Source organism: Populus alba, chromosome 6 (genome assembly GCF_005239225.2).
Source record: "Populus alba chromosome 6, ASM523922v2, whole genome shotgun sequence".
Lineage (NCBI taxonomy): Eukaryota > Viridiplantae > Streptophyta > Magnoliopsida > Malpighiales > Salicaceae > Populus > Populus alba.
The window spans coordinates 18,677,384-18,696,091 of NC_133289.1; the positions used below are offsets into that span (position 1 = coordinate 18,677,384).

General features: G+C 33.0%; 3 protein-coding genes across 3 annotated transcripts; 2 read left to right on the forward strand and 1 right to left on the reverse strand.

Moving 5' to 3' along the window:
• Positions 1–162: 162 nt before the first annotated feature.
• On the reverse strand, positions 163–2,330 carry LOC118043806 (syntaxin-121). The gene is made up of 2 exons (XM_035051883.2): positions 1,390–2,330; positions 163–917 (listed from the first exon to the last, which is right to left on the reverse strand). The coding sequence occupies exons 1-2, from the start codon at positions 1,943–1,945 to the stop codon at positions 553–555; spliced, it is 921 nt and encodes a 306-aa protein (XP_034907774.1). The 5' UTR covers positions 1,946–2,330; the 3' UTR covers positions 163–552.
• Positions 2,331–9,104: 6,774 nt separating this feature from the next.
• Positions 9,105–9,677, forward strand: LOC118043804 (large ribosomal subunit protein uL15x). The gene has a single exon (XM_035051880.2). It carries the CDS (start codon positions 9,143–9,145, stop codon positions 9,581–9,583), a length of 441 nt encoding a protein of 146 aa, XP_034907771.1. The 5' UTR covers positions 9,105–9,142; the 3' UTR covers positions 9,584–9,677.
• Positions 9,678–16,992: 7,315 nt separating this feature from the next.
• On the forward strand, positions 16,993–17,874 carry LOC118043803 (dof zinc finger protein DOF3.5). The gene has a single exon (XM_035051879.1). It carries the CDS (start codon positions 16,993–16,995, stop codon positions 17,872–17,874), a length of 882 nt encoding a protein of 293 aa, XP_034907770.1.
• Positions 17,875–18,708: the final 834 nt, after the last annotated feature.

Consider the following 18,708-nt stretch of genomic DNA (forward strand, 5'->3'; position numbering starts at 1 on the left):
TCCCTTGTTGCCAAGTGGGAGTCGTTGAAACTCCGAGGCCACCTTCGTTGAATCAGAAGATTACAATTTACAGGGACAACGCACCAAAAATGGTGGCATTTTTCTATGAATAGTTGCTTACATGGAGAGGCGTGGCCCATGATCAACAAAACGCGAAGAACATGCCAAGAAGAATTAAAGATTCGTACAACTAAAATCCCAAATATTAGTTACAGAAAAGAAACTAAATACAAAACGGGGTGTGCGTCTACAATATATTCCTGGACAGGCCCGTAAAGGAATCCATGGCATTCCCCACCTGGATGCACTCACAAACATAAAATTGCCCATCAATTCCTATGATTTTCCATCTCTCTGGCTCTAATCATCTGCGAGACTATGACCCCCGAATATCAAAATTCAACTCCCCAAAGCAGAAAATAATAAACAATGCAACAGGAAAAAGAAGAAAAAAATGTTCATCGTATGGAAAGCTAAAACGAAGGAAATAAAAAGGATTGCAGCAAGAGATGTAGCCTTGAAATAAGTCACACATATCAATCCTAGACAGCATCACTTCTTTTTCTCCCACGGCCGCACGGAGAGGAGCACCACCAATATGATGATCAGCAATATAATAATGGCAAAACAAGTCCATTTCCTGGAATTTTTCTGTAGTTTCCTGGCAGTCTGCAGCTGCTGGGTGCCGCCCCGAACAAAAGAATTAGCTCTTTGCACATGGCTCTCAATGTCATCCAATTGTTCACCTTGATGTTCAACCAATACTGCCATGTCCATAAACACTTGGTGAAGCTCCTTTAGATTGTTTTCCAAATCTTTCACAGCATCATGCCTTTCCTGAATTTCATTTATCGTGTCCAAAATCCTGCCTCTCCCCTGTTGTTGAATTGCTTTCTGGAGAAATGTCTCACTCTCACCTGAATCGTACCAAAATGCTCAATCCATTAGACAATTGCAACAAATTCATCTCGTTCTTGAAATTCTTGGATACAAACACCCAGAAAGCACTGACAATTTATTTGAATGGTAAAGTAATTTAGTGCCGTCCCAAATGACCAAAATCAAATTCCATGAACACCAAGACAAACTAATTGAGAAAAATTTTAGATAGAGTTTGTATTTGCAATTGGAAAAGGCTATCAACAATCTCCAACCAGCTCATCCGTCATGGGTTGCCACATATGTGAGATGAGCAAGCATTACTATTCCCTCACACATGCTTGACAGACTGTCTAAATTATCCCTCCTTTCAATTATTGCAAATCAATTTTGTAAAAGGTTCGAATCAATTTTACTATGCAAATAAATCATGTTTCTTTAGCCATATATCCAAAGTCAACCCTAATCTTGGATCAAATCCAAAAATTGTAACAAAGATCAATCACTAACCTGTAGAGATCAACAGATCAAGAGTCTTCTCATCAGGATTTTCACCAGTCACGGTAAAATACCTTCTCTCCACAGTCTCTCTATACTCCGTGGATATCTTCTGTCTCAACCCGTTAAAACTCTCCATCAAATCCTTCAACTTCTTCCTCAACCCACTCACCACCGAAGTCCTAGTCCTATCCGAAGAAGACCCCGGTCCACACCCAGGAAGACCCCGGTTCGCTGCATTAGACCGGTCCAAGGCCTCTAACCGGACCTTGATCAGTTTTGCCCTTTTCAACGCCAGAGCAACATCAGCATCCATCTTGGACCTCAAGTCCTTGACAGCCCTAGCGTTGTGCAGAGTCTTACTTTGCTCATGTGAAGACCGCATATTCTCATTAAGTCTTTCCAACTCCTTGAGCTCATCTTTGATCGACTCTACATCTTCAAAGAACTTGTCAAGGTTAACCCCACCGCCGGTGGACTGCGCTTCGGACATCTGAATTACATGGTGATCCGGGGAGGCTTCTTCGCTGTGGAAGCGAGAGAAGGAGCCGGAAAAGAGATCGTTCATGTTTTACCGAGAAAATCTTAATATCAAGATGATGAGAGAGAATTTTGTAAAAAGAAGGGATTTTACAGAAGATTTTTATAGCTATGGATAAATGGCAGGCTGGCTGGCTGAGGAAGGTGAGACTGGTCAAAGGGTTGCTGGTTCAAGTTCGACAACTCCTTTTTCACTCCTTTATTTTGAAGGAAGAGGAGGAGGAAGGTGATCTATGATTGAAGCTAATTTATTAGTGATGAAGACAGATATGGAGGAAGGGTAAGGGTAAGTTATTGGAGATTTAGATTTTTCTTTGAAGGTGACTTTCCTGGAAAATGTAAGAGGAAAGATCGTAGAAAAAACCAAAGAAGGAAGGAAGAGGTCTCGCCGAGTGAAGGGTATTGAAGGATTGATAAGCACTTAACGTGTGGATTTTTGAGTTTTAAAAGACGGTAGGAAAAGGAGGGTTTATTATTATTATTATTATTATTATTATTATTATTATTATTATTATTATTATTATGTAAAATAGTGGACTTTGTCATATTGATTTTGTAGTTATGATTTTATAGTTATCTAATCGCTACTTTTATGCTGTTTTCAATTTGGAGCGAGAAGAAGATGGATTTTGAGGGGATACCTTGAATGATAAAAACAGAAGGATATTTTATTTGAATTACTTTATAATTTCAAGTTTTTTTATAATTTTTTTTTAAAATATTATACAAGGTTGGCTGTTTTTTTTTTTTTTTTTAATTTATAAAACAATAGAGTGTGTTCATAAAATTATTAGATTGGCTTCACCCATGATCCACACTTAATAAAATAATATTTCTAAAAACAATTTATCAAAAAATAATAATATAACTAAACTTTTAAATAATACTATGTAACATTCAATAAAATAAAAAAGTATATTACTTATAGTATTCTATGATTTGGTCATTTTTTTACTTTGAAATCAAGTTGTTGAATAAAATTTAATTCAGGTAATAGTTTACATTATCATCAGTAGTTAGCACCATAAAAAAATCAACAAAAAAATATGTATTTATTTACAAAAACTTTTATTATATTTGAAATAATGACTAAAAAGCCATGAAGCCAGGGGCGAAGCAAGAAAAAAAAAATTAAGGAGGGTCAAATTAAAAAAAATTATTTTAAAAAAGCTAAAATTTCAGTTATTTTACTGCAAAAATTGTAAATATTGTCAATGGAGGGGCTGAAAAAAACATTTCCTTGCAGGGGTGTATAATGACCTATATAACCTGTAAAGATGATAAGGATACTGTAGATGAATGCTCTAAGGTTGTTTCATATATATCTTTTCCTCCAATTCATCATACAAAAAAACATTTTGAATATCAATTTACTTAATCAACCGATTTAAGGAGACATCAAAATACAATACTATTTGAATTGTAACATGTTTGATAACTAGGTTAAATGTCTCATTAAAATCAACACTTTCTTGCTAATAAAATCCTTTGGCCACCAACTTTACTTTATATCGCTCCATTAAACTAACAACATGGATTTTAATTTTACATATCCAACATCAAACCAACTATGTTGACCTTTGAAGGTGGTGTGGCTAGGGACCATGTTTAATTGCATAAAAAACATCAAACTTATAATTCATTGTTACATACCAGTATGGTGATTTAATTGCATCACTACAAGAAGATGGTTCTTCATTACATAAAATCAGGGGAGCAAAGTAAAGCTTTAGGTAAATGATACCTTACAAAATCATTATAGGTGGCTTTTGATTGAGAAATATTGTTCCTTGATATGGTAACCATGACATGTGTTCTAATCCTTCTTTACTTGATAATATGCGAGGCTTGTTGAATTATATATCTTGCTGTGCTTGAGGGTTAGAGGGATTAAAAATTGTTATGACTGGCGATGAGGTAGAATTAGCAGGCCTAACAAGTGTTTCTTCATATGTTTATGCAGAGTAACACACACTAAAATCATTGTCAGATGATAATACCGAATTCTGGTAGGAGAGGTTAATTTGATAATCTTCATGTGTGATATGGTGAGTGACACCTATGTCCTTATGCCATTCATTCTCCCAACTTCTATTATTAGTTGTAATCAAGGCTTGTTTATTATGAGAACAAGAAGAATCCTGATAGGTGAGGTCAAAGTGATGATAGCATTTGTGGGCTAAGTGGCTAGGTTTCCCACACACTTGACATATAATTGTAGAAGTAGGATATGTGTCATTGCGATTGCAAGAGGAAACACTTCCTTGAAAACTATTATGATGACCTCTATCATGAAAGCCACTTTGCCCTATATTATTGGATAATAGTGGTTGTCTTTAAACAACAATTGTCTCAATAAATGGTGCATAAACTAAAAGATGACGGCGACTTGGACAAGATTCAGTGACAATCAACAAAGAGAATACCTCTTTAAGTGTGACTTGATCAATGTGAGCATAGGTAGAGGACATGAAGTTATCATAGTAGCGTGTTAATCCAGCTAGAACATCAGTAATAACATTGGCATGTTGACTGTCTTTCTTGGTATCGATGTAAAGTTTTCATCAACAAAAGTAAGCATTGGCATATTGATTGCCTTTCCTTGCATTAGCATGCTGAGTTTGAATTTAGATGATACGAGCTCTAGATTATAAAGAAAAATATGTTTCAAGAGCTCGCCAAACCTTATGAGAAGTGTTATGAGTGATAACTTGAGTTAAGACACCCTTAGTCATGAAAGATATGAGAGTACTCTGAATGAAATTGTCCTATCGCACCCTTTGATAATGTGTATAATTTGAAACCTGAGTGATTACACCCGCATTAGGAAGCAAAACATCAATAGTTTTGGGAGGGATTTTGGACGCATCATCAAGGTACCAATACATATCTTGGCCATGAAAATAGAGCACTAGTTATGCCTTCCAAAAAAGATAATTATCGACAGCCAGCTTGATTGAAACAATATTTGAAATGATAGGGATTATAATGATAGAAAGGGAGGGATTATCAAGTTGGTGGAGGAGGAAGGAAGATTACATGATGAGACGCTTGTCTTTTATTTGAAGGTTTTGATACCACATGCAGCAACAACAAAACGAAGGGAGTAAAGGAAGCAGAGGATAAGTTTTTCTAGCTCTCAATTGATATGTTTTTCATATATATATATATATATATATATATATATAAATAAACATGATACATGGATGATTCTTATAAAGTTGTAGTACAAATAGTTTGTTAAAATGTAGTGCTTTCAAGATTTTAAATAATAGAGGAAATATCAAATCATTTCATCTTCCTTAATCTCCTCATGACTTTCCTTGACAGCTACTAGTTTGTTTTCTTGGCTTGCTATTAGGCTTCTCCTTTGGATCCATCTTTCAATAGCGTAGAAAAAGTAACAAGAGATGTTGAAAGGGGCTGATTGCTTTCTTATATGCATGCTGTGATCATTCACAATCATGGAAACCACTTAAAGGCAAGTTCTATAAATCAAAAGAAGCTTCCTTGCTACCTTGATGAACACAACATACATCACTTCCAACGCAAGGCGAGGGAGATGAAATGCTTTCTTCAGTATTTAGTGATTCCCTACTGCTCCAAAGAGAGAATGATTTGATTGATAAGATCACGTAGCAGAACATACCGTATAATTGAATTTATCGAGATAAAATGTTAAAGATTCTAAGCATTGATCCGAGACTCCAAATCTTGAACAAAAGCACTGTGGCATTGATGAAACACACGATGAGGTGAAGCTTAAAGCCCCAAGCCTAGATGCTGAGGTTAAAGCATCACTAAAATCCGAGGGAGGGACCCCAACACATCCTATAAAGCAGCAGCCACAAGGCATTAGAATCTACCAAAAACAAGGAGTTGATAAATAACATAAGAAAATACCGTCTAATTGCCTAACCTGAAAGTACAATAACGTACAAAGCACAAGTAGAGATATTCTGCTTCTATCCATGACAGATCTATCTTTCCATCAGAAAGAAAAACGATTCAGTAGTTGACATTGATAACTCCACACAAGGTTGGTCTAATCTACAGAAATTACAAGTTGTAAAAAGCACGAAAACAAAACCACCAAGCTCCATCCTATTCAAGTACCATTTGATAGATCTCCCAGGAACAACAGGAGATGTTTCCAGGAACAGCAGCCTGGAATCAAAGAGGCTACAATAAGGGGTTTTCCTCTTGTATACTAAGAGAGAAAGAAAAACAAAAGGCAAGTGCAGGCAGGTAAATAATAAAGATCGGACACCAACTTTATGTTAAAGTGGCACAAATCAATGCACAAGGTAAACTTTTCCACTGCGAGCTCTGGAAATAGACAAAAATAAAAATAAAAAACACCAGGAGATGCTTTGCCAGGAATAGCAGGTGGACTTACAACTGTCTTCTTCGCTAAGCATGCAGGAATTTCAACATTCAACTCTTCTGGATGGCCAGTTTTCATTTTCAAATTCTGCCAAGTAAGATTACAAACTAAGTTAAGAAAAAATAAAAATATCCATAGATCAACGCATCTTACAATCAAACACAAATTACGCTTGCATTTGCAGGAGAAGTTGACACAGCTTGACATATAGACAAGCATGATTGTATCTGTCACCCAAAACCAATTAACTAATTCGAGAAAGCCTAGCAGCCTTAAGCTACAGTACCGAAAATAACTGTACTGAGATTTTTTTTTTTTTAACCTAAAAGAATTAATATTTAGGTGTTATTAGCTTGTTTTTTTGACATTAAGTAAAAAATATAACAGTTAATCAAAAAATTGATGTTTAAGACATATTACAATATAGTAAAGATTGTATGTGTTAATAAAAATATATAAGATATCTCAAGCTAATTTGTAACATGGTAGAAGAATGAAATAATGTTGCAATTTCTATAGTAAAATGCCATTTCCTTAGTCTTTGTATAATAATTTTTAAAAAAAAAGTGTAAAGAAAAAATTTTAAAAATTATAAAAGAATAAAGATAATAACAAAAAGAATTGTTTAAATAGGCCAAATATAGAGTGATAACTATTCAAAACATAAAAAATAGAAAATAATATTTGTTTTCCAAAAAAAAAAGGTGTAAAAAAAAGAAGGAAAAACTAAAAAAAGCATTAAAAAAATGAACATAAAAAAACAAAATTGTGATAAATAGCCAAGTGTAAAATAATAAAAATACAAAGTATAAAGAGATAAAAATGTAAGAAAAACTTATTCTCTAAAAAAAATAAAAACCTGAAAATTATAATTTTTCCATCGCTACAGTAAAAAAAATTGGCAAAATTTATAATTATGTCATTTCTATAGGAAAACACTAAAAGTGTCTAAAGAAAACCGATTACACCAGAAAAAAAAATAATTGAAAAAACTAAAAAAAAAAATAAGTGAAAAAACCAAACTGTGAAACAAAACCAATTAAAATTTTTAAAAAACCAAGTGGTTCGGTTTTAGTTCTATAATCCTAAAACCAAAAAAATCAAATCAAACTGAACCTAAATCGAAAAAAAACTGACCAAACCGGAAAAAAACCGAGCCAAACAAAAAAAACCAAGTCAAACCAGTTTGAACGGGTTTTTGTCCTAAAAACCAGAACGAATTGAATCGAAACTAGTCAGTTTGAATCAGTTTCGGTTTGTTGTTTTTTAATTTCAGTTTGGTTACTTTTTTTTTTTTTTATAAAAACCGAACCGAGCCGAAAATGATCACCCCTAGAAAACACCACTTTTTAGTATATGTACTAATTATTTAACCCGCATCGCCACTGGTTTGATAATTTGTTTTAGCATATATATATATATATATGCAAGCCTTTTCAAATGTGTTTTCTTTATTTATTTTTTAAAAAATATAATTATAAATAAAAAAAATCTATACATGCATTTAATTAAATACATCAAGAACCATCTTTAGCCGATAAAAAAAATAAAAATAAAGTGTCAATGTATTTATTCAACTTGTCTCATTGTAGATCAAATATTTTTCTAAAAAGAATCAAAAGAATGAATATGTAAGTGTTATTAACATATATGTTTTGACATCAAGTAAAAAAATATAACCGTGAATCAAAAGATCAATGATTACGTATAATAAAATATAGTAAAGATCATATACATTAACAAAAACATGCAATATCTAACATGCTCTATTTTTTTGCTTTTTTTTTTTTCTTCAATTCAACCATTTTTTTCATTTCCTTTGTTTTCTTTAAATTTCATGTTTTTTTTCCTTCAATTTCATCCTTAGACTTTATTAATAGTCATTTGGGTTGTTTTTTAATCAAGAGATCAACCAAGTTGATTGGATTGTGTCGAGAAAACTCTCACGCATTTTTATTTTACACTTGAGTTACTTGAGTTAGGTAAGAAGTTGAGTCAAAATGTTTTTCTTTTCTATTACTTTCATTATTGTTTTCTCAAGTTTTTCCTAAGAATTTTTTTACCGGTTGACCGGATTGCCTTTGGATTTGGGAAGTTATTTGGGACGTATTGAGACAACTCATATACAATTTAATTTTAAACTCGGGCTATATAAGAAGTTAGGCTATGAGTTTATTTTTTCCTATCACTTTCATCATTTCCCCCCTTGAATTTCATCTTTCAAATCATCAATCACTTTGCCTTTAGACCAATCAAGTTAACTAAGGCAGATTGTCGCAACATCCACAAAATTTAAGTTTAAATTCAATCTAGGTAAAGAGTCAAGTAGAAAGGTTTTAAAATTGATCCACTGAACCAATTTTAATAATAATGTTAAGTAATTTTTTATATTTTGAGTATTTTTTGTTATGTTAAAAATATTTGATTTGATTCACAACGTAATATAGGTTTCATGAAAAAAAATCGAGATAAAAAATCTCTTTTAATGAAATAAAATTTTAAAAAAAAAACAAAACAAAGAAATCCTTTCCATTTCTATTGGTGCTCATTTGAGAATTACCATTTTAATTATAGTTATGACTATAGTGTTTAAAGTAACTGGTAAAATTTTAAAAACTTAATTTCATAACCATTTTCATATTTATTTATAGAAGTTAAAGCTTTTCCATGATTTTTTTCAAATGGACCTTGCAGGGTCCTGTTTCAAAGTTCATTTACCAAAGCACAACCTTGTATTTGGTAACCTAGAGGACAAAACCGTCAACTGAAAAAACCCAATCACCAATATATATATACCCCAAACCCTAAACAACAGATCCCTCTCCTCCAAAACCCAAAATGACTACACGCTTCAAGAAGAACAGGAAGAAGAGAGGTCACGTGAGCGCAGGTCATGGTCGAATTGGAAAGCACAGGAAGCACCCTGGGGGTCGTGGAAATGCAGGAGGCATGCACCACCACAGGATCCTCTTCGACAAATACCATCCTGGTTACTTCGGCAAGGTTGGTATGCGTTACTTCCACAAGCTCCGCAACAAGTTCTACTGTCCCATCGTCAACATCGACAAGCTCTGGTCCATGGTCCCCCAAGATGTCAAGGACAAGGCAACCAAGGATACTGTGCCCATGATTGATGTCACTCAGTTCGGTTACTTCAAGGTGCTTGGCAAGGGGGTTTTACCTGACAAGCAACCCATTGTTGTCAAGGCCAAGCTTATTTCAAAGATTGCTGAGAAGAAGATTAAAGAGGCTGGTGGTGCTGTTGTACTTACAGCCTAGGTTATGTTTCTTTTCAAGATTTTGACCTTTCTTTAAATTAAAGAGTTTAGTGATACTGCTGGATCATTTCATAATTTAATGCCTTTTTGCTTCATATTTTTATGTTCGTAAATTGGCTCTATTTGATGCATCCATGTGTTTGGTTAGTTGAATCGATGATTTGATGATAGTTATTATACTGTGTTGCTTGGAAATGGTTGACCATGCCTGTTCTAGCTATGACATGTTCTTGATGATGACTCGTGATGATAGACTCTTTTATACTGTGTTACTTGATGGCCTAAAATCAGGTGTACAAATTATAGCGGCCGTTTGTAACTGCGTTTCAAATGGTGTTTTTTAAAATTTTGAATTTTATTTTTAATATTTTATTCATGGAGATTGAGGGGTAGAAGTTGAGTATAATTTTCAAATTTTATAGAAATAGGTTTGTTGGATTTGTCAAAGATTTTTGTTCAGTTTCGGAAATGAGTTGTTAAAGTTGAAATTCGTTACTCAGAGATGGGAGGAGTAAAAGTTGCAGATTTTAAAGCTGGTGGCTTGTTAGGTTTGTTAAAGGTTTTTGCTCATTGTTGGTGGAACGAGTAGTAGAACTGTTGAAGTAACTATAGCCATTACACAGAAAAATAGAAGAACTGGAATTGAGGCAACTTGAAAAATTAATGTTGGTCTGGTCTATACAATGTGGGACATTGGGGACATGCCTTTTCTACATAGAAATTCACTATAAAACAAATCACTACATAGAAATTTTTCTATATCTTTTGTTTCAAGTTTGATTGAAAGTGTGTTTTTGGTTGTTTTTTAAATTGTGTTTTACTCAGAAAAAAGAATGTTAATAATATTTATTTATATTTTAAAAATTATTTTTGAAATCAGTACATCAAAATCATTAAAAACATATTAATTTAAAGTAAAAAAATTTAAATTTTTTAAAAAATATTTTTTAAAATGCATTGTTAAACATTCCTTTAATGCACGGGGATGTTTTCTCAGGGATCTTGCATATTTTCTAGCGTTTTATAGTGGTAGAATTGTAATGTAAAACTTTGATTTCTCAAGAAATTGCAATCCCGTAGATATGGTCAGGGTGCTCATGGGCCTCCTCTGGCCCGTCTTGCGAGAAGTATAGGGATCTCGAGGGTTCAAGCCTTCGAGGGTTCAGAAATACTTCTATACTTGGGAATCATTATGGAATTGAACAATGAGGCTGATTTTTTTCAATTCAACTCCTTTTTTTTCCATCTTCCTCTATTGTTTTTTTCAATTTTGTCTCTCACCCGTTAATTTTATCATTAAAACTTTTTTTTTTTTAATAATTGTTCGAGCTCTTTTTGACCAAATAAGATCACACATTTTAATTCTATTCACTAGTTGAGTATTTTTTTCTTCTTTTGTCAATCTATTTTTTCTCCCAATTTTATCACTAATATTTTTTATTGATTGGCCAAATTGTCCTTTAACTAGGTTATATTTAGTTATTAGGTTTTTTATAATACTTTTATCATATTTTTTTCCAGTTTCATGATAGATTTTTTTTACTATGCTCATCGTTTTTTTTTTTTTTTTTTAGCAGGTTTTATACTATCCTATAGTGGCAGTCCATTCTTATGATTTAATTCTTCTGATCCAGGCTAGCCAAAAAAATCAAATTAAAAAGTTTAAAGTTAATCTATATTTAATAAAAATACTAAATAATTATTTAAGGTTTAGAATTATTTTTGGCAGACCTGAAAGACAACTCTGGGGCTATCTCGGGATATTTCCTTTGCTTAGTTCTGTCTACCTGGTAAAACAACAAGAAGTGAAGCATCTTGCTAATTCCATTCCTTTCACGCTTCTCTTTCAACCTGTCTGTCTTGAAAACCAGCTGCTGCATAGTTTACCTGACAATTTTATTTCTGAAGCCACCTTAAGCTTCTAACTGAATCTTTATCCAGTTAGGCCTTGTCTAATTTAGTTTTTAAAAATGAATAATAAAAAGGTAAACAATAAGTTGTCTGTCCTTAAACCAGATAAAAAAAAAAAAAAAAACAAAGACCGGCTCATGAGCTTGCCTTGAAGACCCACGTGCCAGACCTTTCTCTTACTTGAGGCCCGCCCAAATGCTTAGCATTTTTCTAGGTTTTTTTCTTCTAATTTTTTAAAAATATTTTAGTTGAGGTGCATTATAGATAAAACTTTAGATTCTTAAATAGTTTTAATCTAATTCTTAAATAACGCTAAAAGTTTCTATCAGAATGTTAACAATTCCTTCTTGATTATTACATACCTTATATGAAAAATTTTCATTTATAAATATTTAATTAAAATAAAATTTCTAGATTTTTAACAAATTTTTCTTTTAATTATCGATGCTTTTTAGTTGAAATGAAAAACATTATGTTAATAAAAAATTATATAAATATTTTAAAAAAGATTAGAACTTTTCTTATGATGATATCATTAATTGCTTTATAGATAATTATGTGTTAGTTTGATACGCATCAGTTTTATATAATTTATTCATTACAATTGAATGAGAATAAAATCTTTATTTTTTTTAGTTTTTTCTAGTAAAGTTTTATATGATTTCCTCAAATTTATTGTTCTAATGTTTTTTTTCATGTAGATGTGTGAAAATGATAAATTCTCAAATTTTTAATTTTTCACGTTGAAACACAATGCTTCATATAATTTGTTTTCACAAAAAATAATTAAAAATGAGGATGGAATATTACGCTCTTGATTAAAAATATGTACTTTTTTCTTCTTAGTTCAAATTCATTATAGTTTTACTGAAGTTTTTTTTTTTTTCCTATTATTGTTTTTTATTCCATGAACCATACTATTAATAATAAAGGTTTTGTTGTAAAAATAAATACTTGGATAAAAAAAGATAATTTTAATGAAAAAATACATTTGTCATCCATAATTTTCTTTGTTATGAATATCTATTTTTGTAAAAATATAATTAAATAAAAAATTAATTTATCAAATCTAATCAAGCCCATGATCTAGGCTGGTCAAATTAATTCGCCTAAGTTCAAAATATTCTTCTCTTAATGCGTATATTAAAGAAATGTTAGATCGATGAATTTTTTTTTTTCAAAAATCAAATTGGATTTTAATTGTTGGACTAAATCAATGCACTTATTAGGTTAGCTGAGACCAAGTCAATTCTAACCTAATTTAATTTTAATCTGAGACCTTGGTGAATAGCCAAGTCGGTTGGCCACCATGTTGATCCACCGTCAGAGAAAAAAAAAAAAAAAATTCCGCAACTGATTCCTATTTTCTTTCAAGATTACACACGGCAGCCGGTTCTGGAATAGAGTTCACAAGTTGCCTTGAACCAGCAATGAACTCTCTTTCTTTCTAGCTGATTTTGACTGAAGGCCAAGTTTCTCATCTCTCGCTCTGCAACTTGCTCCCTGAATCCCGAACCCTAGCTTCCTTAAACTTGGTAACAAAAACAAAACCACCTTTCTTTTTTGAAAGAAAGTGTGTTCTTAGGTTTACCAATTTCAGTATTTCACGTTGCTGTTTATGGGAAATATCTGAATGTGTTGACTAAGCAAGCATAGTCAAATTTAGAAATGGGTGAAACAGAAAACCCTTTTTCTGCACAAATCATTAGGCAAACCCCACTCCCAATTCTGCTCATAACAAAATAACAAATGGCACCATGTGTTGAATCCTTCGAAAATCCCAGGCTCTTTGAATAGCCTAACAAGCCATCAGACTTGGTATGTGGTAATCCTAAATAGCATAACATGGTCATAGACACTAGAATGTGTATAGCAGCTTGATGGGTATTGCTGTCACACATGTAGACAATTTAAGAAGAATGCTCTACTTTGCTGCAACCTCATTTAGTTTCATGGAGTCCTCCTCTTAAAGGTGCTGCTTGTCAGTGAACCTAAGGCATGCTGGGGTGGGGAGGTTTGGTAAGAGATCGCAAGGGAATCTGGATTCAGGGTTTTCTCAGTCTGCTAGGGATAACTTCAAAAGGGCAGGGCTATCTCTGTATTGATTTTCTAGCTTGTATTTGATCTAGCAATCTGAATATCCTGGAAATTTGGGATTGCCCCCCCTTAGTTTACAGGTTCATCCTTGTTGCGGATAGCCCTTGCCCCTTGGATGTACAGCCAGTTTCAGTTTTTGTTTATCTTCTGTAACATAAAAAAAAAAAAAACATTATAAAACAGCGCACGGTGGCTGCTATCACTGCGCAGCCACCGTGAATCTTTAACGTGCGCTCTTAAACATCCTCTAATCTTGCGACAAGGATTGAGAGCACTTTGGACATTGTAATCCCTGATGCCTGGCCTCTCTTAATGGTTTGTCCATAGTAAGACTTACCAGTAGTTAAAGCCACATGGTCTCTGTAGGCAGTATGACTGGGTTCGCTTCTTTGCCCTTTTTCATCATAGTACTTGCACCCACGGATAAAGAATTATTTGAAATCCTTTACCTCATGACAGATTCTTACATCGCTCCCCCATGACCACAAATGGCCACCAACTAGAAGAGTTGCTCATAAATTTCGAATAATATCAACGATACATGTATGTATAAACTGGCCTAGAGCCTGATAAGTTAATTAGTATAGTTTGAGAAGAACAGGGATTGGATTCTTGACAAAAGCAAACCTAAATCCTGCTCTTATTGCTTTATCTCTGAAATCTTTAAGTTTAGGCAGAAGACATCTCAAGAACGTTAAACGAGCTTTGAGTGTAGTAAATATTACTTAAAAATCGGAATCTGGATCTTTGGAACACTTGGAGTTTGCAAGTAAAAATGCATAGTAATTTAGGAAAGGCAAAAAGAAACAGAAGGCAGAGTTATAAAGAAAAGAAAAAAGACGAGTAAATCATCTTACGTTATTGTTTAATTAATCTTCTAATGTCGCTGCTAATTGATATTAATAATTTGATCCTCTGATGGACCTTTCCAGTGTTAAGACTCCCTTTAGCTAATCATGCTTTACGCCTTTCCCTGGGTCTTCGCAGTTCTAGATTCTGCTCATCTTGCTAGTTCCGACTGATCTGAAAATTCCACCACCTTGCAGCCTGCTTAATCAACATTTCTTTCACCCTATCAGTGTCCTCCTATCTTCAAAATTCTTCTTCAGTCTTTTCCATTCAACGAGTTGCTTTCCAAATTGTGTTTCTGTCCATTAAACAATTTTTTTATTTTATTTTTTATGGAAAACTGTACATCCATGGAAGCTTAAAGCATATTAAGATATAAAACGAATTTCTTAATTTAGTATTTTGGTTAAGCACAAGCTAACAGCTATGATGCTGCTGTAGCATTTACAGCTTCTGATTGTGGTTGCAAATTCATTAGATTTCAAATTTGATAAATTTCTGGTGTCGCGGGTCACAAGTAGCATACTTGTCACGTCATGTACTAAAATCCTTGGATTTCTAACTAAAAATATAGTTTTTATGAAATCTACAAGGTTTACATGATCCGAGGAGCACATCATCCAAGAGATCCTTTTCAACTTACTAAATATAACTAGTATCTCCTACTAGACATTCCTCCTTCAAGAGACACAACCTCACTAAGCTTATGCTACTCTCGTGTGATATATTCTTGTGAGTTTAATATGTTTTGTATTTAATTAGTTGGTTATATGTAGTATTATTATATTTATATAAATAAATTTTTATTATTAATAAAAAATTAATTTATTTTTAATATTCATATAATATTAGTTTAATAAATTCAAAGTAAAAATAAAATTCATGAGAAAAAAATATTTTGCAAAGAAAATTATAAGTTGTTATAATTATAAGATTCTTATTGCATCAAAGTATTGTTCCTAAAATATTCCTGATCGGTACCCTCTTAAATATTAGACATTTATTAAAGCTGTAAAGCCTAATATATTTTACATTCTTTCTTTTATGAAAGGAAAGAACTATTCTTATAAACTAATGTATAAATGATATTTAAAACTAATATGTAGGTTCTTGTCATAAGATATGTACACTGAACTGACATGCATGAGAAGTTTATATGAAGAAATCACCCATGTCTATGGAAAGACTCACATAATGGTTATATAAATGATCTTCGACTTGGGATCACTAAGTTATCTTATATAGTTAATGTTATGCTTAGAAAAATCAAGGATTTTATTGAGTTAATTTCTAAAATTGTATTGAATTAATATATGGATATTATTCATATGACAAATTAATATTTTACCAATTCATATAATTTTTTAGATTTTTCTATAAATAATAAGTTATGCCTTTAGAGGTTTTCTTTTAGCCAGAAAGACCATGTAAATATAAAATTAGAGCTAGCATTCTAGATATAAAAATTTATTTACGACAACCCAATCTTTAAAAAATTATTTAAATTTTAAAAAAAATTAAATATTTAGGTAATAAATCTCTAAATAATTTTGGATTTGTTTATTAAGATCCTATGAACTCTCAAATAATTTTATTTTATAATTTTTATGAAGTAATGTTTTTTTTTTTTTTTTTTTTACAAGGAAACGAACACTTATTTGAGAAAATGTAAAATAGGGGAAGATAAGAAAGCACTTTTTGGCTCCAGGATTGATTCTTATTGTCCCTCTATCAGTTCAGATTTTACTTGTAAATTTCGACAGAGTGACATGAATTATCGTACGAAAAGTGTTACATGGATGCCTAGCGGGTGCTATTCTATTTTATGCTACAAATGTAGAAGTCATTTGGCGTAGATTGCCAAAGTAATTATAGGGTTATACGTAACAAAAAAATAAAACCTAATATATAGGATTAGATCCAGCTCATGCAGGGAATGGGCTAAAAAGAAAAAAAGGGAAAAATCTAGTGATATCCAGCCTTATACACATAGCTCTTTTGTATGCAATATGTGATCCCTTTTTACAAGGAGAGGTTATACTTGAGAGGAAGACATTAACATGTACAAGATTAGACGGTGGAGGAACACTTCGAGTGTCAGTTTGCCAAGTTGGTGTTTTTTTAATATAGGATGTCTGCTCCTGTAAGAAATATAAGCCAGTCTCTCGAGGCATTTGCTTCCTCTACCACCCTCATTCCCTCCAGTACAATTCTGCCACATGTAACAAACAGCGACACTGAGTATTAGCCTCCGGGGCTGTTACATACCCACCCAAATCGTCCTTAACGGCACCGGAACCTCTAAACCTGCCTGTCTCATGTGCATGGGTGCATACACCTTTCCAAGACTTCCATTAATTCCTTAACAGTCGTGCACCTGAAACAAACGTGAGCCTGCATTCTTGCTCTTGGGGTACACACACGTTTCCAATATTTCATGATTATAATTACTCTAGTTTCTGCGTTCTGAATTGCTTCCAAACTCTACAAAAGCGAGAACCAGTGAGCGGCCAGGCAGTTCTTTTAAGCCTATGAAGTTTGAAGCGATCTGGTATGGAGACAGGATGGAAGGGAAATTCTGAGATATCACCAAGCTGTCCTCGGTGTGGTTCCTCAAATACTAAATTTTGTTACTACAACAACTACAGCTTAACACAACCGAGATACTTTTGCAAGGGTTGTAGAAGGTATTGGACCAAAGGAGGATCCTTACGAAACGTGCCTGTTGGTGGCGGGTGCAGGAAGAATAGAAGAGGAAAGTCATCGAGGCTATCTTCTAATGACCACTCTAAGAGTTTCGGTTGTGGAGGCTTGCCTAATAACTCTACCAGGCATCCACATAGCCATAAAGGAAATACCTCCATAGAGTCCTCTAGCTCGCCAATGATTCCTGATGATTCTCATATTGATCTTGCACTTGTTTATGCAAAGTTCCTGAATCCACAGCAAGATTCCAAGAGTGGTTGTGAAGTTCCAGAATTTACAAGTGAGTTTGATCCCTCTCTAATATTCACTAACATCTCGAACACAAATTTGGAACCAAGTTCTCAGTTGTCAGAAGAAAATGGTCTTGCCGGATGCCTCACTATCTCCGACTTCTCGACGAAAGCTCCTTTGAGCGACAATGACCACTTGATGTACTACTATAGTTTAGACTCAGCACGCAAGCATCAGGATCACCAAGATAGGGATCACCAAGATAGGACTAAACAATGTACAAGTAATGACACAAGCAGCTTCAACTTGCCACCGTTGCCAGGGCAAGACACAGCCTCTCAAGAGATACTTTGGTCGAATTCTCACCTGATGGGTAATCATAACCTGGAGATGTCTCAACAGCCAGTGCTTGGACCTCAAACTCAAGATCCTAATCTATTGTTTGGTAACTGGAGTCCCTTCGATTTGTCTAGTGATGATACTTTCTCAAGGTCTTGATGAAATTAATGTGTTACTTCATTGTTTCTTTTCGCTTGCTATACATGCATATCACTGTATAGGACCTGAAATAATCTACACAGAAACAAGTATATGCTACCCGTGTTTATAATAATGGCACCTTTAACTGGGCTTTATTTACTGCACCCATGAAAGTAATTATATATCAAGCTTCAAAATTTTGCTCCAATTAGAGATGTTTCCTTCTTTTTTTTTTTTTTTTTTTTTTTTAATAATTCAAAATTTCATGCTCATTTTATTAGCCCAACTCAATTTTACCTGAGGTAGACTACCTGAGTTCATTTTCTCTCTTAATTCTTTTCCAAGGTTGAACTAGGCATGTGTATATTGATGTGATGCTAAATGATTGTTTACCTCTTTGATTGAGTTTGTATAGCAATAATTAAGATCACACTAATGGAGTTGGTTTTTCAAGAGGAAACCAAAAGTGTATCATTTTCAATTTTCTGACACGTGAAAGATTTATGTTTCGCTTTGACAAAAATTAATGGTGGTATTTTTATCTTCCTATCGGTTATATATATATATATATATATAATATATATGAGGCATAGATGGATGATATATCTATTAGAAAATTTGTTTAAAAATATGGTTAATGTATATATTTAAGGTTAACTTAAAAATGGAGTCCATATACTTTATGAGATAAAACTTTTTTGGAATCTAATTTTCAATATAAGTTTTTTAACACTAAACATTAACATGATTTAAACAAATTATTAGTGAATGAAAAATTGATATAAAAAATAGTTAATATGTTTTTATGAAACTCAAAACTCTTTAAAGGAACTCTATCTCACATAAAAAAGA

Coding starts and splice junctions, on each gene's coding strand:
- LOC118043806 (XM_035051883.2), bottom strand. CDS start 1,945: ATGAACGATCTCTTTTCCGGCTCCTTCTCTCGCTTCCACAGCGAAGAA. Junction 918..1,389: donor TGATCTGTTGATCTCTACAG/GTTAGTGATTGA, acceptor GGTACGATTCAG/GTGAGAGTGAGACATTTCTC.
- LOC118043804 (XM_035051880.2), top strand. CDS start 9,143: ATGACTACACGCTTCAAGAAGAACAGGAAGAAGAGAGGTCACGTGAGC.
- LOC118043803 (XM_035051879.1), top strand. CDS start 16,993: ATGGAGACAGGATGGAAGGGAAATTCTGAGATATCACCAAGCTGTCCT.